The following is a 27,948-nucleotide window of genomic DNA, read 5'->3' as shown; positions in this document are numbered from 1 at the left end:
GCTCCGCAGCCCGCGTTTACTCCGATGGGTTTGTCCCAGCAGTCTGTGGTGTCGTCACCCATGCAGGGGTTCCCACGACAATTGGTGGTACCCCACAGTCTCCCTATTTCCCCGCTCCCGGGTTCTCAGGAGCCAGCGTGGGTTAACTCCCTGACGAGTTCTGTACAGCACTTGTCGGATGTGTTGCAAGGGGAGTCTGTGATGCGGCCTCATAAAAGGCCGGTGGCGTCTCTGTCCGCTCCTTATGAGGATGACGAAGGGACGTCTGATGATGGGGAGATTCTGGATCCTTACGATCAGGAACCTCTCCATACTAAGGACGCTGATGCTAAGTCCAAAGTATATATTCCTGGACTTATTCGGGCGGTCCGCACAGCCTTGGTGATTGAGGACGAAGTTCCCCCAGCGGCTAAATCTAAGTATGCCTTTTTCAAAGATGTGAAGGGCGATGCCACAGTCTTTCCTCTTTCGGGTCAGTTGGTGGACCATTTAGAGGAGGCGTGGAAACAACCTGGCAAAAGATACCAGCCGCAGAGACGCCTGGCGGTGGCTTATCCGTTCGCGGATAATTATTTTGCTAAGTGGGAATCCCCTCCACAGGTGGATTCTCACGTGACCCGTCTTGTCCGTAGTGCCACATTGCCGATGCCATCCATGTCCTCCCTTAAGGATGCTACGGACCGCAAGGTAGAAATCTGCCTGAAGTCCGCTTATTCCCTTGCAGGGGGGGCAGCACGGCCGGCTATGGCCATTTGCTGGGTTGCCAGAGCGATGGAGCGCTGGGCGGATTCATTAGAGGCTTCTTTTGAATCCGACTGTCCGGCCGAACAGGTGGAGTTGATTGGCAATCTCCATGATTCGGCCACCTACATCAACGAGGCGGCTCTAGACATTAGTACTCTGGTGTCTAGAATTTCTTCAGCAGCGGTAGGTGCTCGTCGCACCTTGTGGCTGCGATTCTGGAAGGCGGACGCAGATTCCAAGAAAGGTCTGGAAGCGTTGCCGTTTACCGGAGAAGTTCTCTTCGGTCCGGATCTGGATAAGATTGTGGCCACGCTGGCGGCAGCCAAATCTGCTTGTCTCCCGTCGGCCGCTGCTCCTTCTGGTTCTGGACCATCGTCCTTTCGGTCATCTAGGGCCCAGGGCAGGCCCAAACCACAGTCGTTTCCTCGACAGGCTGGCCCTAAGAAATCGGTCAAGCCCCGGAAGCAGGCATGGAGTACCAGACGTCCGGCCCCCAAGCCAGATGACAAGTCTGCGGCCTGACAGTCCGGGCCTCCCTTTGGGGGATCCCAGGGTGGGAGGCCGCCTGCTACAGTTCGCCCAGTGTTGGTCGACCACTACGACAGACACTTGGGTTCTGGAGGTGGTTTCTCACGGATACGCCCTCTCCTTCCGGCACAGACCCCCGGCTCGATTCTTCACCACGGGTCTACCATCAGACCGGAACAAGGCTACGGAGCTGCGGAAGGTATTGCACACTATGCTCCAGGCTGGAGTTATAGTGCCTGTTCCATTCTCCCAGAGGGGCCAGGGTTTCTATTCAAATCTATTTTTGGTACAGAAACCCAATGTGTCATATCGTCCGATTCTCAACCTCAAAGCACTCAACAAGTCTTTGCGGGTCCCGAAGTTTCGGATGGAGACCCTACGGTCCATCATTCTGGCGCTGGAACCTGGGGACTACATGGTGTCATTGGACATACAGGACGCTTACCTGCATGTCCCTATTCTTTTGCGCCATCAACAGTTTCTCAGGTTTGCAATCCGCAGCGACCACTTCCAGTTTCGGGCGTTACCTTTTGGCCTGGCAACAGCACCACGTGTTTTCACCAAGGTGATGGCGGTCATGGCGGCTTCTCTGCGGCTGCAGGGAGTCCGCATGTTGCCGTATTTGGACGACCTGTTATTGGTGGCAGGATCTCCAGAGCTCCTGTTACGCCACTTGGACCTGACCATTGCACTGCTGCAACGGCACGGCTGGCTAATCAACTGGCAGAAGTCCACTCTAATCCCGTCTCGGAGGATTCTGCATCTTGGAGCCTTATTGGACTCGGGACAGCAAAGGATCTTAGTGACGGAGGACAAGATCTCTGCTTTACAGTCAAGGGTGCGCAGTTGTCTGCACAGCCGCCGGGTGTCCTTACACTCGGCGATGAGGTTACTGGGCTCCATGGTGTCGGTGTTCGACATGGTGGAATACGCCCAGTTTCACTCCAGACCTCTGCAGCACCTGATCCTGTCCAAGTGGAACGGGCTGCCTCAGTCTCTGAAGTCCCAGACGATTGTGCTCACCCCGGAGGTTCGCCTGTCCCTTGCGTGGTGGTTACAGACGACCCACCTCAACAAGGGACGTCCGTTCTGGGTTCCAAATTGGGTCCTGTTGACAACGGACGCCAGTCTTCGGGGCTGGGGAGCAGTTTCGGGTCCACACTTGTTCCAGGGCAGGTGGACGCCGACAGAAGCGGAGCTTCCAATAAATATCTTGGAACTCCGTGCGGTCTTCAATGCTCTCCAGCAGGCACAGCGGTTTCTCCAGGGTCGCCCGGTGCAGGTCCAGTCGGACAACGCTACCACCGTGGCCTACATAAACAGGCAAGGAGGAACTCGCAGTCGGGCGGCTCTCGTAGAGGTCTCTCGGATCCTGGTTTGGGCGGAGCGCAATCTTCCGGCCATATCAGCGGTCTTCATCCCGGGAGTGCTAAATTGGGAGGCGGACTTTCTAAGTCGCCAGGACGTTCATCCGGGGGAATGGTCCCTGCACCCGGACGTTTTTCAACTACTGGTGGACAGGTGGGGTCTTCCAGAAATCGACCTCATGGCGTCCCGGCACAACAACAAGTTGCCGGTGTACGGGTCTCGCACAAGAGACGAAGGGGCGTCTCTGGTGGATGCTCTGTCCGTCCGGTGGACGTTCCGGTTCGCATACCTGTTCCCTCCGGTCTCCCTTCTTCCACGGGTAATCCGGAAATTCAAACAGGAAGGAGGGACGCTCCTGTTGATAGCTCCCGCATGGCACAGACGGCACTGGTTCTCAGACCTTCAGGGTCTGTCCGTGGACAGTCCTCTGCAGTTGCCGCTACGACCGGACCTTCTGTCTCAGGGTCCTTGCCTTCACCCGGACCTGACTCGGCTGTCTTTGACGGCGTGGCTGTTGAGACGGCCATGCTGAGGTCCCGGGGGTTTTCCAGCTCTGTGGTGCGTACCATGTTACGAGCTCGGAAACCGTCTTCCGCGAGGATATACCATCGCGTGTGGCATACGTTCTTCCAGTGGTGTCGACAGAGAGGTTATGCACCGCGGGAGTTTCGTCTGTCTCGGATTCTCGCCTTCCTGCAAGCGGGACTAGATCATGGGCTTCGCCTTGCTTCTTTGAAGGTACAGGTTTCGGCCCTATCTGTCTGGTTTCACCATAGGATTGCTACAATCCCGGATGTGCGCACCTTTATGCAGGGTGTTCTCCGCATTCAGCCGCCCTTTGTTCCACCTGTGGCGCCTTGGGATTTGGCTGTGGTCCTGAGGGCTCTCCAAAGACCGCCGTTTGAACCACTGGGCTCAGTGGATCTTAAATGGCTAACAGCTAAGACTGTTTTCCTTCTGGCCATTGCTTCGGCCAGACGTGTTTCTGAGTTAGGGGCTCTTTCTTGTAGACCCCCTTTCTTGGTTTTTCATGGGAACAGGGCAGTGCTCCGCACTCGGCCCGAGTTTCTTCCCAAAGTTGTTTCCCAGTTTCATGTTAACGAGGAAATAGTTGTTCCGGCCTTTAACTCACCGGGTCTTTCCGTGGGTGAGGCCTCTTTGGATGTTGTGCGGGCCTTAAGGACTTATGTTGACCGCACTTCTTCGTTTAGGAAGTCGGACGCTTTGTTTGTCCTCTATGGCTTCCGTAAAAAGGGTTGGCCTGCTTCAAAGCAAACTTTGGCAGCCTGGATCCGTATGGCTATTTCTGAAGCTTATCTTCATGAAGGCCTACCGGTCCCCCCTTCTCTGAAGGCTCATTCCACTAGGTCTGTGGGTCCTTCGTGGGCAGCTCGACGTGGTGCCTCGGCAGTTCAGATCTGCAAGGCTGCTACGTGGTCCTCTGTCCATACCTACGGGAGGTATTACAGGTTTGACACCTTCGCCTCTCAGGATGCTTCCTTCGGGCGGCGGATTCTCCTTTCTGCACAGGAGCGTCCCCACCCTTAAAGGATACTGCTTTGGGACATCCCCAAGGTATCCTGTGGATACCCTATGGACCCTGAAGTAGAAAATATGAGATATGGTAAGAACTTACCCTTGTTATCTCTATTTCTACGAAGTCCATAGGGTTCCACAGGACTCCCACCCTGTCGCACCTGTGCTGCAGATGGGCTTTGCTCTGGTCACCGGTTTTCCGTCTCCCTCTGGTGAGAATGTGATTCTTGTATGTGTCCAGATCTTTTTTCTCTCTCTTCCTTCTCCTCCAGCCTATGGCTTGATAACTAACTGAGGTGCCTTGGCTCGGGGGCGGGGTATAGGAGGGGGACCCTAGTGCATCCTGGGAGGCTGAAAAGCTTAACTCTATGGTGCCCAGCGACTGACGTCACACCTATACCCCCAAGGTATCCTGTGGAACCCTATGGACTTCGTAGAAATAGAGATAACAAGGGTAAGTTCTTACCATATCTCATATTTTTTTCAGTAAGAAAAAATATCCATTTATCGTTCACATTATATGAATAAATGAGTCTTACATGGAATTTTAAAATAAGTGTTTTCATTTTTCAGGTTTCCGTTTTGTAACCTCTACTGTGCAAAATGGGTTGTTAAATATATTTCTGTTCCTTTCAGATGAAATACTACGATTCTATTAAAGCTGTCATTTCGGCTTCCAATGACGAATCTACGGCTTTAGTAATAGGTATATTTTACTACTACTGTCATTGCTGTAAATGATGGAAATCTATACTTATAATAAAGTTGTAATGGTCGTGTCTGTAGATAGAATTTTTTTTTGAGAAATGTACTCCTTGGGACTGTGTATGAACTATGGAGACAAAAATTAATTTTTTTCAGAATTTGAGTTTGTCAGTGTGTCTGTCTATTACGGCATCATGCAAAAACTATAAGATGAATTTGGATTGTGTTTTCAATATTGTATAACTTAGTCACCTAGAAAGAAACTGAGGTATGTATTGTCTCAATGTGACATCAGTGAGAGGAGAAATAAAGGAAAAACCAGATGCTTGACACATGGCGCGTGCAGTGTGCAGGCTCCTTAAGCCAAAAATGACTAGATGTACAATATATAAATATAATTTTTTGGGGACAAATATACTTTTAGGGACTGTTTATGAATTATGGAGACAACATCTTTTTTATCGAAATTTGCACAGGCTCCACAAGTCCAAAATGACTATATGTACTGTATATAAATACTGTATATACATATATTGCACACCCCAAACACAGTTTTATATATATATATATATATATATATATATATAAATAAATATATATATATATATATATATCTCTAAGATCTATTTTGCAGGTAAATCCAACTATGGCCCGTATTCAATTTGAGGCGCCTGCTGGACTTTTCGCCTCCTTCGCCTGTTTTCCAGATAGAAAAGTATAGCGTGTGTGCCTGCTATTCCCCGTATTCAATTCCAAAGTAGGCGAAATCGGAAACAAGCAAAAACTTGGATCGGCGAAAAAATACGTGAATTTTCGGGAAATAATTGTAGGACCCGCCTAAAGATGTCCAGACCTCGGGGATCACTATGGGTACCCTCGTTTTTGCCTGCAGAAGAAAGTCGGCTTTTTAAATAGATGCGGCAGGTGGTTATTTTTCCCGACATTGAAGAAGTGATGCAGAAGAGCAATTAGGTTTTTTTTTCATTTTTAAAAGTGGTCCCATCAAATTTGTGGTACATGAAAATGGGGGTAAGCATATTTTTAAGACCCTAAAGGTAATTTTTTCAATTCTTCATAAATACACCTGCCGCTACTCTGCGCAATGAAAAAAACAGCTGCCACATACTTGGGGACCCCACTAGAATTAATTTAGTTAGTTTGGCATTTTTATTTCACTTTTTTTTTTTCACCCCAAAATGTAAAATAATTTTTTTTGGGGTGTCCCGTTTTTTTTTTTTGTTGGCACATTTCGTTTTAAGGGGGCATTCCCAAGGGAGCAGGCTATTTTTTTTTAAGCCTGCACTCCTAAACCCCAAACCTGCACTTTTTTTCACCTGCTATATGTAATTATTATTATTATCATTTATTATAATTTATTTATATGGCGCCACAAGTGTTCCGCAGCGCCTTACAAAGTACATAAACAAGTTGTAGACAAGCGACTTACAGAACAATACAATACAGGACCAGGACATGGATAATATATATTGCTACATTAGCAACCATAACACCCAGATAAGCAACAGAGCATAAGCAACCAAGTGTTAGGTGCCCTGGTGGTGAGTAAGAAGTATATGAAACTAAAGTAGGGAGAAGCACAAGAAGGTAGAGGGCCCTGCTCGTAAGAGCTTACATTCTAATTGAAAGATTATCCCTGTTTTTTTTTTAAATGACCTTTCACCCCATTTACGGAAAAAAAAACGGGAATTTTCAGGAAATATTCCTGGGACCCCCCTAAAGATGTCCAGACATGGGGGATCACTATGGGTACCCCCACTTTTCCCTGCTGAAGGAAGTTGGGGTTTGCAATAGCCGCACAAGAAGTGGTAAAGAATAGCACTTAGGAATAGTTATTTTCCCCCCCAAAAAAATCTAGCAAATTTGGGGTACATGAAAATGGCATATTTTTAAGTCCCTAAAGTTATTTTTACAAATCTGCAAAATTGCACCTGCCGCTTGTCCCCGCAATGAAGAAAACACCAGCCGCATACATGGGGACCTGAATTAATTTAGATAGTTTGGCACTTTGTTCCCCTTTTTTTTTTACCCCCAAAATTAAACATAATTTTTTTGGGGTGTCCCGAATATTTTTAAACTTTTTTTTGACGCAGTTTACCTTTAGGGTACTGTCTTAAGGCTGTACGGGGGTTCCCGCAATGTTGTACCCCAAAACTGCAATTCTGCACTTTTTTCCGTCTGCTATTCATAGACGAAACTTTTTCGCCTATTACATTGCATTGACTTTCCGCCTAGGCGAAAAGTCTTCCTAATTGAATATGGAGGAAACTCAAAACAGGCAAAAATGACGTCATCGGCGAAAAAGTATCGCGGATCCGGAATTTTCGCCTCAAATTGAATACGGTCCTATATATTAAGCACTAATCAGATAGATTATCTTGACTCATGAAATTGCAGTATACATGTCAATCCAGTAGATGGCGCACCAAGACAAATACTACATATCATAGTCGCTGCTTATGTTACTTGCAACCTTCAGTGTTACACCCCCTTAGCACTCAGGTTTTAGTCCCGCCTGGGCCCGGGGACTAAGCGCACCCTCACCCTTCTAGAGGGAGTCGGGCACCTGCGATGTCCGGGATGGCGGACACCATCTTGCCGGGGTGGCCCCTTTTTGAGGTACGCCAAGCCACAAGCAGCTCGCTGTGGGACATTCCATGTTTTAGCACTTGTAGGACGGAGAGGTAGCGCATAGAGCGGGAGGGTTGGGCAGAGCCTGTCAGCACTGGTCTTCCCCCTGTATTGTGGCTGCCTAGTTCTGCCTAACTATCTGCAGCTATCTCACGGCGTCTGCCTCTGAGGGCTCAGTGTTGCTTCAGGCTCTAATCCCTTCAGCTTCTCTCCGTTACACGTTTTTTACGTGTGCCCAGTGTCATGTGAAATTGCCATGGGAACAGTTGGGCTCCGAGGTGCTTTGTGCAGACTGTCAGGCGAGGCCTAGATGCACACAGGTGCCGGGAGGCACCGCGTCTGCCCCGGACAAGTCGGCGTGGGCACGGGCTATGGGTCTTTTGCTCTCTGACTTAGACATGTTTATGGTGCTTCAGCAGGAAGAACAGGTTTGCACGGCTGCCACGTCCGTATCTGCCATGCATACTGGGTCGCCAGCTATGGCCGGGTGGTTCCTCAGCCGGGGTCTTTTACCCTTGTTATATTACTAATAAAGGCGACGTTAATTTGTAGTACACCCCGATTGTGTATAGTCTAAATCCATCCAATTGCCATATTGCACCAGCCCTCATACCCACACGCATATACCGACGGAGTGCAGAATGACAGCAGCCAGAGGACCAGCAGGAGATGTTTGGTAAGCAACATTCAACTTAGCCACTATCTGCAATCATAGTGTCTGCACAACCCTGATTCTACACCTATTATTTCCGAGGTATTCGAGAGATGGTATAGAGGAAGACTGTCACAACTGTTACATTTAAGAAGGAACATCCCCAAAGGATTGTTATCTATTCCACAACTGTTTGAAACCACTGCCGACAGTTTTTGCCAAAATGAGCATTAAGAATAGCATTATTTGAACTTTATCACTACATTACTTTGAACACCCTGCCCACAGTTATTGCTGAGCAGACACGTTAGACTCTGAATTTATGCATACTGAATCCCATTTACACTTACCATATCAAACAACAAACACAGAGAATACTAAGTTACATTGTTAGCATATCCCTGTACCATAGAGCGCTCACTCCCCCTATTTTGTGACTATATATATATATTCCTCAGCCGGAGTCTGACCTACCATGGCTGCATACCATGGAGCGCACTGTGGCAGGTTGCAAGGAAGTTTTTATTTGGAATGGTTCTTTGACGATCCTAAGTTGCGCGAGGCGCATAAGCGTCTTCCTCCTTCTTCCTGAAGTCCATTAGACATTTCGGATTCCGAGGAGGAGGTAGGTAATCTTCCAGAGGAGGAGGTTCTCCCAGAGGGTGAGAATCTGGAGCCTTCTTTTGGTCAATGTGTGGAGGACCTCATTACGGCGGTACGATCTATGGGCTACCTGAATTTGGATAACCAAGCACAAGCAGGAGGACCCTTGAAGCGCTGGCACAAGAGGATTGTTATTTTCCCGGCTTCCTTGGATCTCATGGAGGAGGCTTGGAAGGCCCCAGATAAGAAGTGCTTTACTAGACTTGGTGGAACAGCTTTGTGGGGCAGTGAAATATGTGTGTGAGGCCATCCAGAACGGCACTCAGGTAGCGTCCAGGGTTTCGGCTACAGCCATCTCGGCTTAGAGAGCGCTCTGGCTCTGCACCTGGGATGTGGATGCCAAATCCAAATGTTCTTTGGACTCTTTCCCCTTTGGCAGGGGGCTTCTGTATTGGCACCAAGTTGGACACCAATATTACCAAAGCCACGTGGGGGGGTACTTCCCTGCCCGTGGCGGCCACAAAACTGCGGGGACCGCAGTTTTGTGCTTTTCGCTCCTCTTTTCGAGGGGGAGCGTTTACTAGAGGTCAGTCTGCCCCAGTCCACTTTTTCCCCAGCAGGAGCTCAGCTTCTCGGGGCAGATTTTCGGGTACCTACAGGCGCTCGGGAGCCAAGGCTCCAGAGAAGCCTAGTGCCTGATGGGGTCTCTGTCCACCTAGTCCGGTCGGGGGGTGGCGGACGCCTACAACAGTTACAGGACCAGTGGGTAGAGTCAACGGCCGATGCCTGGGTGCAGGGCATCGTTTGCCGAGGTTATGTCATCGACTTGATGAGGCTGCCCTTGAGTCTTTTTTGCAACTTCTCTTCCCCGGGATGCAGAGAAGAGTGTGGCCTTGGACCAGGCAATCAGCTCTTTGCTTTCTGAAGGGGTTATTGTTCCAGTTACGGCGTTGGAACAGAAACAGGGATTCTAACCCAAGCCTGCTGCACAAGGTTGGGATAACGGTTGCTCCCTATTTGGACGATATACTCGTGAAAGCAGATTCGGCTTCCCAGTTGCATGCCCATCTGGACTGCACGGTACAGGTGCTTCAGGATCACGGCTTGATCCTGAACTTGGAGAAGTCTCACCTGACACTTTGCCAGCACCTCCTGTTCCTGGGGGTGATCTGCGACACCTCCCTCCAGTGAGTGCTTCTGCCCGAGTCCAAAGCCTAGACCCTCCAGGATTTGGTCACGACAGTACTGTTGGTGCCTCACCCGTCCATCTAGCTGTGCATGAAGCTGTTGGATATGATGGTCTCCAGTATGCCCGCTTCCACTTGCGGGAATTCCAGTGGGAAAATCTCCAAAATTGGTCGGGGCCTCTCACCTCAGCTTCTGGCTTTATCGGACAGCACTCGTCAATCCCTCCTTTGGTGGCTGGTTTCCAATCATCTTATCCTAGGGCGATCCTTGGTCACTCCACCTTGGGTCACGGACGCCAATATCATTGGTTGGGGCGCGGTGGCATCAAGTCTCCATCTTCAGGGTCTTTGGTCACTATCTGAGGCTGCACTACCGATCAATGTGCTAGAGCTTCACGCTATCTGGCTCTCTTGGGGGCCCAGTCCGTCCTGGCTGGCCGGTGAGGATTCAGTCGGACAACACCACATCTGTGGCGTCTTTGTTCTTTGTTCCAGCACTCTCATCGGTGTTCATTCCGGGCCTGGAAATTTGGGAGGAAGACTTCCTCAGCAGAACCACCTTCCTTCCGTGGGTGTGGTCTTTTTATCCAGAGGTCTTCTAGCAGTTGGTTCAGAAGTGGGGTCTTCCGGAGGTGGACCTGATGGCGTCTCATCACGACTACAGGGTTCCCCGATTTAGTGCGAGGTCCAGGGATCCACTGACCTTAGCAGTTTATTCTATGACTGTTACATGGACTTTTCGTCTGGTATACTTCTTCCCCCCAATTCCCAATGTTACCTCAGGTACTCCAGTTGATCAAAGAGCAGCAGGTACCGGTGATCCTCGTGGCTACGGACTGTTGTGTACGGCGCCATCCTCAAACCGGCGGTAGGTCCCGGCTGGCAGCTTCCGCTGCGACCAGATCTGCTTCTGTAGGGTTCGCTTCAGCACAAGAACCTTCCTCGACTGGATTTAACAGCCTGGATTTTGAGGCCAGGCTCTTGAAGGCTAAGCGGATTTCCCCTTCCGTTGTCTGTACTATGCTGTGTTCCCAAAAAACAGTTTCATTGCGCAACTACCACAGAGTCTAGAAGATCACACATCCAGGTTTCACCTTCCTCGGTTTTTAGCCTTTCTTCGGAGAGGTTTGGAGACCGGTTCGCCTTTGCAGGGGGTGTTGCGGGTTCAACCTCCGTTTCAGCCGCTGGTGGCTCCATGGGATCTTAACTTAGTCCTCTCAGCTCTTAAGCACGCTCCCTTTGAGCCTTTGGATTCCATGGTTTCGGTTTTCCACCTGAACCAGGAAATTGTCTTACCCGTGTTTCCTCCTTCAGCAATGTCCCAGGACCGGAACGATCTTGCTCTGTTGGATGTCGTCCAGGCCCTGCGGCAGGACTTCTTCCGTTTGTCATTCGGATTCCTTTTTGGTTCTGAACTACGCTCAGAAACATGGCTGGCCGGTTACGAAGCAGACCATTGCACGATTGCACGATGGATCGGTCATATTTTGGGCCAATTCAGATGCGGGGAGACCGGCACCTGACAAAGTGTAGACTCATTCAACACAGTGGCAACCTCCTGGCCATCGCGCCATGGAGCCACGGCTGAACGAGTCTGCCAAGAAGCTACCTGGTCCTCTGTCCACACGTTCGCTTGGTTTGACAGGTTTCATGTTTTTGCCTCCAGCGATGCCCACTTTGGGCGTACAGGCAGCCTGAGTGTTCCCTCCCCTTAGGGGTGGCTTTTCTACGTCGCATGTCCATTGTCCCCCAGCCTTGATGAAGGAAAAAAGGGGATGTTTAGTTATTTACCGTTGAATCTTTTTCTCTGAATCAGACAGGGGGACACTGCGTTACCTCCCTCAGTTGTGTTTTTTGACCGGTTGGCCCCTGCGGTTCTATTTTTTTGTTGTTATAAGTTATAACAATTTCACTGGATTACTGCTTCTTCTTACCGGGCACTTTTGTTGAAGTTGTACTGGCACGATGGGGTTGCAGAGGGGAGGATTAAAGCTATACAGTAGGTTTAATTTAGTTTAAGTGCCAGCTCTAGCAGTCCCATCTACAACCCCATGGTCCAGTGTCCCCCAGCCTGATTCAGAGAAAAGGATTCAACGGTAAGTAACCAAAAATCCCCTGTTTTCAACCTACATTTATTAAAATCACTGTCTTGGTGTCCCAATTATTTATGGTAATGTTATATTCCATGCAGAAACACGTGCATGTGAGTGATTTCCCATCTGTTGTTATTAAGGTTGCACTGTTGGAAAAACAAATGTAGAGCAGCAGATGAGGAACATGAAAAACCACACCAAGGATTTGAACGGACGACGAGGAAAGGTTACAAATGGGCCACCGCAAAAGAGAGCGAGCGGAGACCACACTGTATTCCAGGTGCATAAAGGGGTGAAAACGTTTGCCTTCTGCAAGAGGAACAGTCTTGTTGTGACGGGTGGAATGGATCGCTTAGTGCGGATGTGGAATATTTATATACCTGGGTAAGATTACCTTATTTATAATCTATCAGGACATATTTTATTTTTGACTTTCTTATCCACCCTATTGGTAATACAATTATATCCACATAATTGTCTGCAGAAGGGTCCACTTAATCTTTAACAAGTAATTGGGTAAGCAGTGGCAGGGTAAGTTGTTTTGGCATCGACGTTACAGCTAGTAAAATTCAGGCTACTTATAGGTAGGATGTAGTTACCATCCCGGCGGTCGGGATGCCGGCACTTAGAATACCGGTGCCGGAATACCAACAGCAGTCGGAATACCGGCGCCAGAAATCCGACCGCTGCCGGTAAGTATTAGGGTTAGGGATTCTGACTGTCGGCATCCCGACCGCTGGCATCTCTTACTCAACCCTCATAGGCGTATGTATAATTTGTGCATGGCATGTGGTGCACACTGTCCCCTGGGTCCAAGGAGGCTCCCGTACCACACAGCCTGCACCCAGATCATGCATTGCTTGTGTTGGCATGTGGGGGATTGGCATGTGGGTCCCCTCTGATGTAGTTTTTAGGTGGCGCAATCTTTCAAGTGATATCTTCTTAAAGATGATGCCATGGTCTGACACAGTGCCACAGTGTTTATAGCATACGCCCATTTCTCCGTATATCACTGGAAAGATGGTATCCCAACTCCGTGAATGCCAATCATCTTCACCAGTACCACCATTATCATTAGCACATTATACCCAATGGTGCTGACGCTTATTGAACGTAGTACAAGATCTTAACTCATAGCTGAAATGACTCCACGTAGTATACTGGCAGAGTGACTCAGCTCATTCTCTGGAGATAAGTGTACACTGCAGAATCCATTCTCTGGTGGCTAGAGTACAATGTAAAGCCTAATGACTAGATTTATTAGGAGTTACTGGTGCTTATTGTGTAATTTTAAAGCCAAACTCTCGGTTGCTCATTGTATTATACAAGGTTTTTTTTATTATGTCCCCTAAAGCTGAGAGACAAGTATATAAGGTATAACTGCTGTGTCTACGATTTTATAGATACAATATACAGCCAAACCATTCATTCCATGTGTATTTCTCATTCAGCAGTACACGCTAGTTTCCTGGCTTCCTCTTATCTGCGGCAGCCGGCTTCGTGACTCCATGGGTCACCTTAGCCGGCCGATGTTCTGCAGATTATCTGATTCTGCGTTGGACAACGCAGCTCAGATAAGTAATGCAGCAGCAGGCGTGATGCCTCCTGTGCATTACCATATCTGCACAGACAGAATTGAAACGCTGCCGTCCGAAGCTGAATCAGGCACACTGGCCCTGATTCAGAGCCGGACGCTCTGACAGAGCGCTCGCTCTGAATCAGGGCCGTCCCTCCTCCTTTTTGGAGCGGCCTCCTGGCCGCTCACATAGCTGTGGGTGACCACCCACAGCTATAGCGAGCGGCCAAAATGATGGTCGCGATGGTCAAGACCATCGCGACCATCAGGCTTGCGACGAGACCCTTGCGGTAGGGTCTCGCTGCCGCAAGCCCTGGAGTGATTTTGGCTCTATCAGAGCCAAAAGCACTCCCACTGACATCACTAGTGATGTCAGTGGGGCCGGCCACAGACGGTAGGCGTTCCCATGGGAACGCCTCCGTCTGGGCATCCACGCTCCCGGCACGCCCACCAAAGGGGGTGTGCTGTCAATCACCATCGACAGCACGCCCCCTTCGGTGCGAGACCCATAACGATAGCTTGGCCGTCGTTATTCGGGTCTCGCTCATGCGCATGACGGAGCAGCCTCCGTTGTGCGCATGCGCACTTGGGCAACATCGACCCGCTTGCGAGCGCTCGCGAGCGGGTCTGAATCAGGCCCACTGTTCATTCTAACAGTCCAGGTTTCAAGGATATCCAGGCTTGGGTCCATATGGTTAAATCAAATTAATTGATATACTATTTAAGTCACCTGTGCTTGAGCATGGATATCCTTAAAACCTGTACTGTTAGGTACTTTGAGGACCGAGTTTGGGAATACCTGTCTTTTGACTATTGCAGACACTTGTAATGAGCTGTAAGCAGCGACGGCTCCTACCCTCTTGTATGAGGGGGTCTGCCTCTGCCGAGAAGGAAAGGGGAGTGACTCAGTCCTGGCCGGCTGGGTCCCAGCTCCTGCGCAATGGATCTAACAGGCGCCGGGACCGGTGCATGCACACGAGTGGTGGGGCTCTATGCATAACATCAGCTTGTAGGGATTGCATCGGCTGCAGCCCCTAGAAGCCGGGTAGGGCTGCCTGAGAGGCAGAGGAGCGGCTTCCCACTGGAAGCACGCTCTCTGCGCTTGATTCGTTACCAATCGCAACTGCGATTACGCACACAATCGGCCTATTGTTGCGTTCTGCGCATGCTTATGCATCGCTGTGCGTGTGTGCAAACCAGCCACTGCAGTCACTACGCAGACCCATCGCAGAGTGAATGACAGGAAGTGCCATTGGGGGTGGTGACGGGGGGGTGGTGGTCGGTGAAAACGCACGCGTCCCAGTGCGTTTGTACGCCGTTGCATGGGCGTGCATAAATTATCCACTGCGATGCCATACGCAGCTTGGGCTTTCACTCTGTGCGACGAGGTTAGCAATTCCTGAATAAGTCAGAGCTTGTGGAAGTGTGCGTGAAGCTGCGATGGTACCGATGGTTTTGCAGTCTTGCTAAACATTACGGATGTGTGTAAGGTGAAGTTGTGCTGCGCCTGCATAGTGATCGTAGTGGATTAGCATACTATCGCAGCGTGACTGCGTACGTAATCGCTATTGCAATCGCAGTTCCGATCCGTAATGAATCAGGCCCTCTGCTAATAGCAGCGCAGACTGGCAGTCCCAGCGGGAGAGATCACCTCCCCCTGGGGCTGCCTGTCCTGTGTGTGACTTGCAGGTGGCGCGACCAATGGGAAGCCTCTGCCAGTCACAGTGTAGCCAGTGCAGTCACGGACGGGAACTGGCTCACATCTGGTGACAGATTTTACTGGTGGGGGCTGCAGCCCTGCACCTCTAGGTAAAATTTGCCACTAACTGTAATCTATGTTATGTCCCACACTCAGCGGAAACAAAGGTTTTACCTCTGATTCCTGAATCCTTGCTCACCCCATGGTAAGTGCAGCAGGAACGCCTGATATCATAGAGGTCATTGTTGCACTTAACCTCACTAAAGAAAAGGTCACACTAGTGCTCGCAGTGCACTTTATTATTGTGCATGAGGAATGCATTTGCCATAGAAGTTTATGATAATAGGCGTCCCAGCTACGTCCAGCATGCAGTTATAAAGCCAATAAAAGGGGATTATGCAGAGGTTACAGATTGCTGTGGTTTGCTTTGTGCCAATTCGCACTGTGCTAGCGCAGAAAACAAATGCTTTCATATAGACGTATGAAATCCTCATACCGGAGAGGTGGAACGGCAAGGGGAGGGGTGTAGGCAAAATTCTGTAAGTGCTGTTCACACAGCCCACCAGTTACATGTATATATTACCATTTGGAAGCATATCTTTTCTACCTGCTATACAGCAGGCGCAAGTAGACAGTGATGATTTGTAGTGAACTAGTGATATATGCTCCAATGCAGAGGGGAAATGTACAGGAGTAAGGGGTAAATTTACTAAAGTAAGAGTTTTTAGAAGTGGAGATGCTGCCCATAGCAACCAATCAGATTCTAGCTATTATCTTCTAGATTCTAGAAGGTGCTAGTTAAATGTTAAGTAGAATCTGATTGGTTGCTATAGGCAACATCTCCACTTCTAAAAACTCTCACCTTAGTAAATATACCCCTTACTCCTCTTCCACGCTCCCCACCACCCACTTCCCGTTCAGGCGAATGGGAATGTTACAGACAAAGGGCATGTGCATGGAACCTGCTTGTAGAGAGTAGGGGGGTGGTTACCACCATCTGAGACCCTGGAGGACACGGGAGGTAGTTACATGATCGACATTTATGCTGTCCACAGTCAAAATGTCAACAGCATAATGTCGAGCGCAGAATGCCGACACGGGACAAATATTATTTCAAGCACTTTTACAGTATCTGCATTAGAACTGTAAATATGATGGTAGCACCTCCCAATCCCGGAGGATACACTGAATTCTGCATGGAAGGTCATTTATAATTTGTATTTATTAGTATTAAACTCCAGATGACTAACAAAGCTAGTTATTGCCTGTAATTAGTGTAGTTTATACTTTATGTAAATGACAATTGTTCTTTTTGTTTCTAGACGAGCAACCGGCATACTCCGAGGACATACAGCACCTATATTCTCCCTTGAGATATCATCCGAAGATAATATAATATTTTCCGTTGCCACAGACAATACCGCAAAGGTAAAATAATCTATGTACTTTCCGCTGCACCAAAATGGACAAGACGGAACTAGCAATTTGCCACATATATTTTTTTCTAAAAACATTCAAGAGGGATTGTTGTGCCTACTATTACCTATAGAGAAAATATATAAAAAATTCCTTCATGTTAATAGAAATGGGCACATCCCCGTATCAACAGAATGCTTTGTTCAAAAGTTTTTTTTTTGTAAAGTCACGTAATTACTATTTCTTCTAAGAGCCGCTGGATGGCGCTGTCCTGGTAGATTCTAATGCTGATGACAGCTCTAGTTGCATCAAAGCAAGCCACATGGCTCATGCATTCATTCATGTAAATATGCTGACAAAGTATGGACTTATTCTCCCGTATTTTACAGAATATTTGTAGAAAGTTGGTCTTGGCGACTTGTCCTTCATTCACAACAAAAGAATGATGTCCCGGGACATTGCTTATGTACAGCAATAAGGCAACAGTAAAACGATATGGGCATTGAGGGCAGCGTATAAAGATATTGCAAAAATGCTGTAGATAAAATAAATGCAAATGTGAAAATTAAAGGAAGGGAGGGCCCTTCATACAATGTAGTGGGAGAAGGACAGAGCTGAGACAAGAAGAGAGACTGTGGGATTGCTGCCAGTGGGCAACAGTGTGGGTAATATAGGTGGTATGCAGTCAGGATGATGACGGTCTAAAGCCGACCGTCGGCATCCTGACTGTCTAATCCCGGCAAGGGTCTAATGACAGGCGTCGAAATCCCGACGCCTGTCATTTTATCTTTGCCGGGAGCCTGACGCCCGGCATCCCGATCAAAGGGAAGCCGGGCACGGACAGCCGTGAGGGGTTGGAGGGTTAGGTAAGGGGCTCAAGGGGGGGCTTAGGGTTAGGCACCCCAACGGGAGGGTTAGGCTAGGGGAAGGGTGGGTTAGGCACCCCCGGGGGGAGGTTAGGGTTAGGCAACCCCCGGGAGACTTAGGTTTAGGCTGCGGGGAAGGGGAGGTTAGGTGTAGGCACTTACAGGGGGGGTTAGGGTTAGGCACTTGGGGGGGAGGTTAGGGGTAGGCACCACTATTTCATTATATTTACTAAACACATGGGGCGAAAGACATACACATTGAACCAAATGGAATACATGTATAAGATTCATGAACCATTACATAAGCCGTACATTAATATTATATTTATTTGACAATAGTTCAATCTAACACAGAAATAAATATTAGGATCTGTGGTAGGTTTAGTAGTTTCCTTGCGCTTAGTATTCAAAAGATCCCATGTTCCCTCTGGTGGAAGATTTTGAAATTACAGATTCTTACAGTGGGCCTGATTCAGATGTGGACGGTACTGCACAGCCACAAGGAAGCAGGCGCGGCTGTGGAATACCATGAAGGAATTATTTAAATGCTGCAGGAGCCGTTTATGGGCAGCAGACATCTCCTGACAGCAATTGCGTCCGTAGGCTCTCCAAGGGATCACGACGGCAGCACCGACCAGTCTGTCTGGCAGCTTGTGAGACCAGGAAATCTGTGTCCACTGACTCAGACCATGGTATTGGCACTCCTGAAGAATGGGGGGCGATACGTCCCCGTGTCCGAGAACACAGCCCAGGCATGCCCCCGCTCCACCCTCAAACGACGCAGCATGTCAGTTATTCTGCGCCTTGGGGGATCTGCGAGCGAGATCTCAGAACCATCGGGTTTATGTACTATAAGGATTCTGGATTCTAACCTCTATACACTCCTGCCTATACCTTCTAATATCCTGCCTATAAACCTCTAAGGTTGACGCAATTTGCGTACGCAGTCATACATTAAATAAAGACTCCAGACCTTGAACCTGTGGTTCCAAAGCACAAAGTATTATTCAAGTAAAAGTACAGTCAGTTACACGCTATGATCTAAGTACAATTTAGCGCAAAGAAATTATACAGACCCAAGTACAGTTATGCATACGTAGGCGCTCTGGACCAGATCCCGGCATCAGCAAGATAACCTCCGTCAATCAGCAATCAGCAAGAAGACTAGAAACACAGGGTCAGAGCACACATATTTATACCCCCCCAGAAATAGACAACACAATAGAAAGGCTTGTTGCTGATGCCATTTGTTCCCAAGGGGGACGCATCTGTTACAGAGCATTTAACAGGTTGGTTCAAATGGACACAGAACAGCCTCTAACAGCTTGTTGCCTCCTCTATTTCCCCTGCATGCACAAAAATACATTTTGGTTCTTTATGTCTTTACGGTCCATAAGTTGCGAACGCATGTTCCGATCTTCACACCATTGATACCGGGAAGCTGTGGATAAAGGGGGTCATTCAGACCCACTCGCGAGCGGCAGTACGCTTGCAAGTGGGTCGATGTTCCCCACTGCGCATGCGCACGACGGAGGGAGCTCCGTCGTGCGCATGCGCGAGACCCGGCGAGCGACGGGCTTCCCATCGCTCCGGGTCTCGCACCAAAGGGGGCGTGCCGGGGGCGTGCCTGCCAGACGGAGGTGTTCTCATGGGAACGCCTACCGTCTGAAGCCGCCCCCACTGACATCACTCCAGGGCTTGTGGCTGGGAAACCCGAACGCAGGGTTTCCCTTGCAAGTCCGATGGTCGCGATGGTCAAGACCATCGCGACCATCTTTTTGGACGCTCGTATATGCTGTGGGTGGTCACCCACAGCTATACGAGCGTCCAGGAGGACGCTCCATTTTAATGGAGGAGGGCCCTGATTCAGAGCGAGCGCTCTGGTCAGAGCGTCCGGCTCTGAATCAGGCCCAAAGTGCGGATCAGTATAATATCAAACACGGCTTACTTATCATGTATTAAACCTTAGATACCAAAATAGCCTTTATTTCACAGCATTTGTAATAAATGAATAAAACTTGAATCTTTTACTTTATAGCTATGGAACCTTTTGTGTAAGTGTGCATTATGTAAGTATTAGGGATATGGGAAAAGACACTAGTTAGGTTTATCTGATTTGAGGCAGATGTGCACGCATGCAGCTAATAAACAGCGTTCGCATGCAGGATATTGTGCATTCGCTACTGAGAATCATGTTAGCAGCTCAGTGTGGTGTTTATGCATGAGATTCCATCTATGATGGACTTAACATATACATATATATATACATGTACATACATATATATATACACATACATGCATACACACACACACATCTCATTCCTCACTCACAGTTTCACACGGCAATTGCAAATGTGTTACCCCCAGCTCTGAAGCCGGGGCCATTCTGTTTGGTAGTGAGACTAAAACCTGTTTAGGATTCAGACAAATTCAATTGTGTAGATCAATGCCTGGGTTATATTACAATTGCCACAACTATACTTGTCTACATACAGGGATTCCCAATTTGTATGTAAAACACTCACAGTATTCTGGTGCATTGTCTATTCTATTTACTTTTTCTCAGTAGGCTGTTCTTCCAGTTGCCCTTGGTAGATTATCAAAAACATTGCCATCTGTACTTGAGTTGTAACTCAAAATGGCGCTGGTCGCAAAATGGCGTCTTGCAGATTCTTGTTTCTAAAATGGAGTCTAGCTGCCATTCGCAAGATGTCGTTGCGCACGCTAATTTTTACGCTGATTCCGTCTCAGCCACTAATTCAGCTTCGACAACTAATAAAGATCTATTGGAATTAGAGGGACCCCAGCAGATACAGATATCTCCATACCAACTAGTACGTTCTTGGGATATTTCATTAATGCAGAAATACTCCGAAAACTGCAGTTTTCAAAAACACTTTAATAAATATGCCCCCAAGAGAGGTGATCATAAATATAAGGACTCTACCACTTAGTAAGTTATATCACAATGGAGGGGAATATTACAATATCTAGGTCTTCTGCAGCATTAAAAAAACAATTTGTACAGTCTCCCATAGGTACTGTGTGAACAAAATAACATTTTAATATCTCTCATTTGTTTCAGATTTGGGACATACAAACTCACACCTGTTTATTTAGCACCTGGTCAAAAATCAGCAGGATCAGAGGAGAACTGCACGCTTGCCAGTATGTCCCTTACCTCAAAACGCTTTGTATGGTCACTGATTCCATCAACCTTCTGCAGATCAAGTCAAAGTAAGGCACAACCCTTATTTTTAACCTGCTGTGAAAACTATTGATGGGAAGTATATAACGGGTCCTTATGGCCGGGTGGACGTCTGCCATAGGTGAGGAAGGCGTAACTTCCAAAAGAAGGTCACCGTTTCTTCACTCTAGGTGGAAAGTAATCCTAACTCTCTACAATCCAATATTATGGTTGGGTGGCACCTAAAGCTCTGAATGAGCACCCCCACAATGAGTGCCGACAGGTCAGTGATGGGCTGGGAGATTAGCATATGAATTTAATATAATTGCCCAGCGCCACTGTCCCAGTCTGAAGGGTACAGGAGATGTCGCTCCCACCTCACACATTCTAAGGTAGGAAGCAAAGGAGGTTGGGGGGCTCCATCCCTGAGTTGTTTTGAGTGGCCACTGCTTTCTGAAGGGCCTGACAACTTCAATAATCAATAGGGGTAGACTAGAGGATGGACCAGCCAAGGTGCTGTCGGTTTCTGAAGGCCCTGACAACTTCTATAGTTAATACAGGTACTTAAGCAGAACTGTTTAATAATGGTATCATGCTCCCCAATTATATGCCTTTCCCTTTCCTTGCCCCACCTTGCTGTTTATCTCCGCCTGACCATTCTGTCAGTCCCCATAAAGTCGGACACCCTTGCCTATAGCAGAAGAGATCGGTGGTCTATGTTATTGCCGCTGGAAGAAGGATTGTAATAGTGTTCTCACCACTGGTCTGGTATCTGGGAAACTGGCGGCTGTTTGGTCACATGTTCAGATTCTAATGTTACATCACTAAAAAAAACATTTTACAATCCAAATTAAAAGCAGAATTAGAGCTTGGTAATGTATGTGCTCAATTTCTGATAATTGTCATATGGAGCATAAATTTTATTTTAGGGCAAAAGTGTGCAACCTATGATTCAGGATCTCAAGTGGGGTCCTCAGAATCTGGTTTTGGGGCCCCAAGTTTTTCAGATATGCAACACACTCATTCTGTTGGGGATCATCACCTTTTTGCATACCAACTTTGCAGGATCTAGAACTGGGACAATGGGGCTGTGCTCTCACCATGAGAATGTGCCTAGTGCTTATGACGTTCTAGGCTTTGCCTTGGTATGGCCCATCGTTACATATCATACTTGCCAAATCTCTAGCTGCCCCCTCAGGGAGGGGGATGCCATGTTGGCACAGTAGGCGGCATGGCGCAGTATAAGTAGGAAGTGTGGGGAGCGTGGCGGTGGCACAGTCGCGTCACTGTGTCTCCACCCCCGCTATACATTGCAGAGATTACCAGCATTGTATAGCAGGGGACATCATCGGCCTCCTGGACCCACCACTTCACTCGGAAAGTGGGTGGCGCGGGCCGGCTGGACTCAGCCAGCAGCAGCTATGGACCAGGAGAGGCTTGAATACTCTTCTGGAGGGGCCAGGTGCACCACCCGGGATTCTGGAACCTCCCGCCCATTCCAGGGGAGTAGGCAAGCACAATTATGCCCTGCTATGTCCTCGCCACTGGTGCGGCTGGCGTGGCGCACGCACAGCACGAGACATGTGCCTGCGGGTGGATATGAACGCTGCGTATGCGACCGCGCCTCCATAGGAAAGCATGGTGCGATTGCAGTGCACGCCATAGAATAACGCACCGTATGCAGGTGCAGGGAATTGCATGGCGCGATGCGTGTGCACGTTTGTGGCGCGATCAGCCACAATGTAACCGGGTGCATCATTATGCAGCCTATTCTAATGTGTTAGTTCAGTTTAGAGAATCAAAGCAGCCTTCTGTTACCTGTATAATGTAAATGAAGTGATGATGAAGATCCCCAGGAAACTGTATACAGCAGGTGTAATGAGTATGTGGTGATCTGGTGTGGCCGCTGTTTCTCAGCAGTACTATGTAACCTGAGATAACGCAAATACTGTGTTTTGTTGTAAGGCCCGTGACACAGCCCCACCTGGATACTTCTCATAGGGAACCAATCCTCTGCTGCAAGTACAATAAGACCTTCAGGCAAGTCGTAACCTGCTCAGAAGGATCGGTAAGTTCCTCAAGACTGTATTCTGTTAAAATGTATTTGCATACACACGGGACGATGTACTGTGTGAACAATATTGATGAAAGTTTTCCCTTGAACCCTCTGTAGTGCAGGACAAACAATATTGGGTGTACACACTGTCGGTGAACGTCATTGTATTATCGAATTGGCTGTGCTGCACAGCCGATGGACAGATATATCTGCAGACATATCTGACCATCGGCAGGGGCGTACGGGCGGTCTGCAGACCGCCCATACACATACAGCGGCATCCGCGAGGAGGAGGGTGGGACACCCCCCCGTCCCTCCAACCAGCCACCGGATCCTGCCCCCCGGCCGCCGGGACCCAAGGGCAGAAGCAGATGGCCGTTCAGTGTGTATTAACGACCATCATCTGCAGATATATCTGTCAGGTGTGTACCCACCTTAAGTCACATTTACCTTGTAAAATACATTTAATTACAGATGCAAATACAGCATCAATGTTACATTTAAGTTCCATTAAATACATACCTCCATTGTCATCCCCTTTATAAAATTAAATTGAACTTTCCTGCTGTAGACCAATTGCAAGTATCAAATAAATAATGCAAATAGATTGCAGCCAATCAGATCGTCATCATTATGTATTTTTCATTATGGTGAAGCACCTAGAAGTTATACTCCTCCTGACAGGAACACATGCTCTTCCCTGTGGTCTGTATGTGATGCATGAAAACGCCATTACTGTATTTGACCATGACGCACATTCTCCCTCCTTCACCTGATGTAAGCTCAAGATGCGTTGGAATCTATAATCTACATTATTTTGTGCACATGAGCAGTAAAAACAAAAGCACAATTTGAGCCAAACAAATGAGCTCCTTCCACCCAACTCTACATCAGCTCCACTGTATTTGATTGTTTTCCTTCATAGCAAGGAAATATATATACAGCAGGACAAGGCAACCCACAACTAATGGAGGGAAGGTATTTGCAGGAACCCAATTTCGTTGCTGATGTTCAGTTACTGTCAAAATATCTTAAGACATTTTTTGCCATTTCATTTACTATGTTGTGTGTATATATATATATATATATATATATGTATATATATGTTACCCATAGCAACCAGCTAATAGCTACAATTCTCTAGAGTGTACTAGATAAATGATGGCTAGGATTTGATTGGTTTCTATTGGCTGCAACTCCAATTTTTTTTTAAGACTTTTCAGTAAATCTCGTCCTTCATTACTAAATACATTGCTTTCACATACTCATCAGCAAGTCCTGTATTACTTCCTGACACAGGGCCTGATTCAGACCCGATCGCAAGCGCTGAGCGCTCGCAACCGGGTCGATGGTGGCCCAGAGCGCATGCGCACGACGGAGCCGGCTCCGTCGTGCGCATGCGCGAGACCCGGATAGCGACGGGCAATCCGTCGCTCCGGGTCTCGTACCAAAGGGGGCGTGCTGTCGATGTTGAGTGACAGCAAGCCCCCTTTGGTGGGCGGGCCGGGGGAGTGGCTGCCCAAACGGAAGCATTCCCATGTGAACGCCTCCGTCTGAGGCCGGCCCCACTGATGTCAGTGGGAGAGATTTCGGCTCTGTTAGAGCCGAAATCTCTCTGGGGCTTGCGGAAACGAGACCCTACCACAAGGGTCTCGTCGCAAGGCCGATGGTCGCTATGGTCTTGACCATCGCAACCATCTTCCTGGCAGCTCGCTATAGCTGTGGGTGGTCACCCACAGCCATGCGAGCGGCCACGAGGCTGCTCTAAAAAAAAAAATATCCCGGCCCTGATTCAGAGCGAGCGCTCTGTCAGGGCCACAGGGGGTCATTCAGACCCGCTCGCGAGTACAGGACGCTTGCAAGCGGGTCGATGTTGCCCCACTGCGCATGTGCACGACAGAGGGAGCTCCGTCGTGCGCATGCGCGAGACCCGGATAGCGACGGGCTCTCCGTCGCTCCGGGTCTCGCACCAAAGGGGGGCTGCTGTCGATGTTGATTGACAGCACGCCCCCTTTGGTGGGCATGCCGGGGGCGTGGCTGCCAGACGGAGGCGTTCCCATGGGAACGCCTACCGTCTTAAGCCGGCCCCACTGACATCACTAGTGATGTCAGTGGGAGTGATTTTGGCTCTGATAGAGCCAAAATCACTCCAGGGCTTGCGGCAGCAAGACCCTACCGCAGGGTCTCCGTCGCAAGCCCGATGGTCGCGATGGTATTGACCATCGCGACCATCATCATGGACGCTCGTATAAGCTGTGGGTGGTCACCCACAGCTATGCGAGTGTCCAGGAGGACGCTCCATTTTCATGGAGGAGGGCCCTGATTCAGAGCGAGCGCTCTGGTCAGAGCGTTCAGCTCTGAATCAGGCCCACAGTTCTATGTTTTTGTTCTCCTTGGATATGACATGATCAGATAGGTGAGAGCAGCTCTGTGTCATATCCAAAAGCAACGAACATTAACAACTCTAACTGGGTGATGCCATGGCATTGCTGAAAAGCACAGACAAAAGTTGGACATATAAAGCGACCTATAGTAAAATTTACAGGACAACATAAACAATAGCGAATAAATTAAAGTGGTCTTAAAATGGACATTCACTAAAAGGAGAAGATGCTCTGTAAATGTAGTCATAAGTATAATGACTTAAATTTACAAGTCTACTTCAATCACAGCTAGTAACGTTTTTCTATAATGAGTTTTGTGTCTGCAGGTAATAAGAGTTTGGGATTTTGAGACTGGGAAGCAGGTGTTGGAAATAACCGAGGCGCACCAAGATGCTGCAATAACGTGTATGACCTTTGATCTTACTGGAAGAAGGTATGTCATTACTGAAGGGGGCATTTACTATGGTGGCTCATAGATTAGAGAAATCCATGCTCAATATACTAAGCAGATAGGGCAAACACAGGCATTACAGTGCGTTTGAATGCCGTTGCAGGGGCGTGTATAAATTACAGACTGCGATGTCATAGGCAGCTTGTGTACTCACTGTGTACGACGAGGTTAGCAATTCCTGAGTAAGGTCAGACCTTGTGCAAGTGTGCGTGAGGCTGTGATTGTACTTGATGTTACCGATGGTTTTGCAGTCTTGCTAAGTATTACAGATGTGAGTAAGGTAAAGAGGCTGTCCTTATGTAAGGCTGCGTATGGCATAGCGATCGGATACATTAGCATATTTTCGCAGTGAGACTGCATGCGTAATCATTATTGCGATCACAGTTGCGATCCATACTGAGGGCCTGATTCAGACCTGGTGGCAAGCGCTTGCGCTCGCAACCGGGTCGATGGTGGGCCAGTGCGCATGCACACGACGGAGCCGGCTCTGTCGTGCGCGTGCTCGAGACCCGGATAGCGACGGGCACTCCGTCGCTCCGGGTCTCGCAACAAAGGGGGCGTGCTGTCGATGTTGAGTGACAGCACGCCCCCTTTGGTGGGCGGGCCGGGGGAGTGGCTGCCCAAATGGAGGTGTTCCCATGTGAACGCCTCCGTCTGGGGCCGGCCCCACTGACATCACGAGTGATGTCAGTGGGAGAGATTTCGGCTGTGTTAGAGCCGAAATCTCTCTGGGGCTTGCGGCATTGAGACCCTACCACAAGGGTCTCGTCGCAAGCCAGATGGTCGCGATGGTCTTGACCATGGCGACCATCTTCCTGGCCGCTCGCTATAGCTGTGAGTGGTCACCCACAGCTATGCGAGTGGCCAGGAGGCTGTTCAAAAAAAAAAATAGCCCGGCCCTGATTCAGAGCGAGCGCTCTGTCAGAGCGAGCGGCTCTGAATCAGGGCCTGAGTCAGGCCCATTGATACAAGCTGTCCACTTTTTCTTCCATATTGTTTCATTTATGGTTCAAAAATGAACATCTTTCTCTGACTCACCAGAGTGTATTTATTGCTCTAAAATTCAATAAATCCTCCTATCAATCCTGAATATTTTTAGGAATTTTAGTTCTTTGTGGTGTCTGCAGGGGCATATGTATAATGTGTGCACGGGGGCCCATGCCACGCACACTGCTTACCAGAAAAAGGCCAGCGCCATTTTTCCTGTGATAAAAATTTGACACGGTGCCATTTTATTGAAGACATTTGCTGGAAATATGGAGCATGCGCAAAAAATAGCTCTCCCAATAAGAGCTGTCCTTTGCAATAGAGGGACTTCCGGGTGTAATACCCAAAAAGACCTCTGCGCATGTGCAGAACGTCGTGCGCTGCTGTGGGGGACACTTCAAGGGATCGATTGGATACCTCCCAGAAGAATTGCGGAAGGAAGCCCATGGGCATTTATAGGGCAACGCCAGCTAAAGATGGCATTACCCACCGGGTCCAAGCTCCGTAATGTATCACATTCCGGAGCTTAGTACATATTAGAAATGCTGGCAAACCTCCGGGGATTGGCCGCATTTTTGCCCATACTTCATTCCGTCCGATATGATTTTGTGTATCTTTATATGGAGTCGTCATCCCATCATCATCATTTATTGTTTGCTTGTAAGATGGCACAACTCCCAACTGTCATCTCACAGGCTGTGTTTGAAAAATGACAGTTGGGAGCTGATTGGCTGGTACATTATCACAGACTTATCACTTTTCACCCTGTCTCATAACACTGCTTAGTACATAGACCCCAAAGACAGAAATCGGATGACGGATGAGCCTGAGGAGATGCAGACTTGAGACAGAAGGTAGGAATGGCCTAGTCCGCGAGGGATTACAGGACATTATACCTCATAGTGAATGCATGGGTTTAAATATTTATTTGTAAATCCAAGTCCTGCATGCTGCAGATAATACATGATAAGTCTGTGTCATGAGCTAGCTGAAAGTCACTCGGCAGAGGGTGTGTGTGTATATTATGCATTAATGTTCTTTGGCTCACAGCTTTTGCGGGCAGCCGGTGATGGTCGGGACCATCGGGGCTTGCGACGGGACCCTTGTGGTAGGGTCTCATCCGTCGCAAGCCCCAGAGTGCTTCCTACTCATAGCGCTTGTGAGTGGGCGAGCGGCTCTGAATCAGACCCTCTGTGTAGGAGATCGCAAGAGCTAATTTATGCACGCCGATATAAAGCTGTTTAAATGCTCAGACACACCT

General features: G+C 48.5%; 1 protein-coding gene across 1 annotated transcript in view; it reads left to right on the top strand.

Moving 5' to 3' along the window:
• The window catches only part of LOC148537856 (cilia- and flagella-associated protein 337-like), a 116,471-nt gene that overhangs the window by 39,767 nt on the left and 48,756 nt on the right, over positions 1–27,948 (top strand). The window contains exons 12-17 of the mRNA XM_088460151.1: positions 4,813–4,882; positions 12,206–12,449; positions 16,663–16,768; positions 20,708–20,859; positions 22,775–22,877; positions 25,576–25,682. Of these exons, the coding sequence (XP_088316277.1) occupies positions 4,813–4,882; positions 12,206–12,449; positions 16,663–16,768; positions 20,708–20,859; positions 22,775–22,877; positions 25,576–25,682 (782 nt within the window). The remainder of the gene's footprint in view (positions 1–4,812; positions 4,883–12,205; positions 12,450–16,662; positions 16,769–20,707; positions 20,860–22,774; positions 22,878–25,575; positions 25,683–27,948) is intronic.

This window comes from Taudactylus pleione, unplaced genomic scaffold (genome assembly GCF_031769625.1).
Source record: "Taudactylus pleione unplaced genomic scaffold, aTauple2 ptg000043l, whole genome shotgun sequence".
NCBI lineage: Eukaryota > Metazoa > Chordata > Amphibia > Anura > Myobatrachidae > Taudactylus > Taudactylus pleione.
Note: the sequence above shows the minus strand (reverse complement) of the source record. Positions and strands in the feature narration are given on the sequence as shown.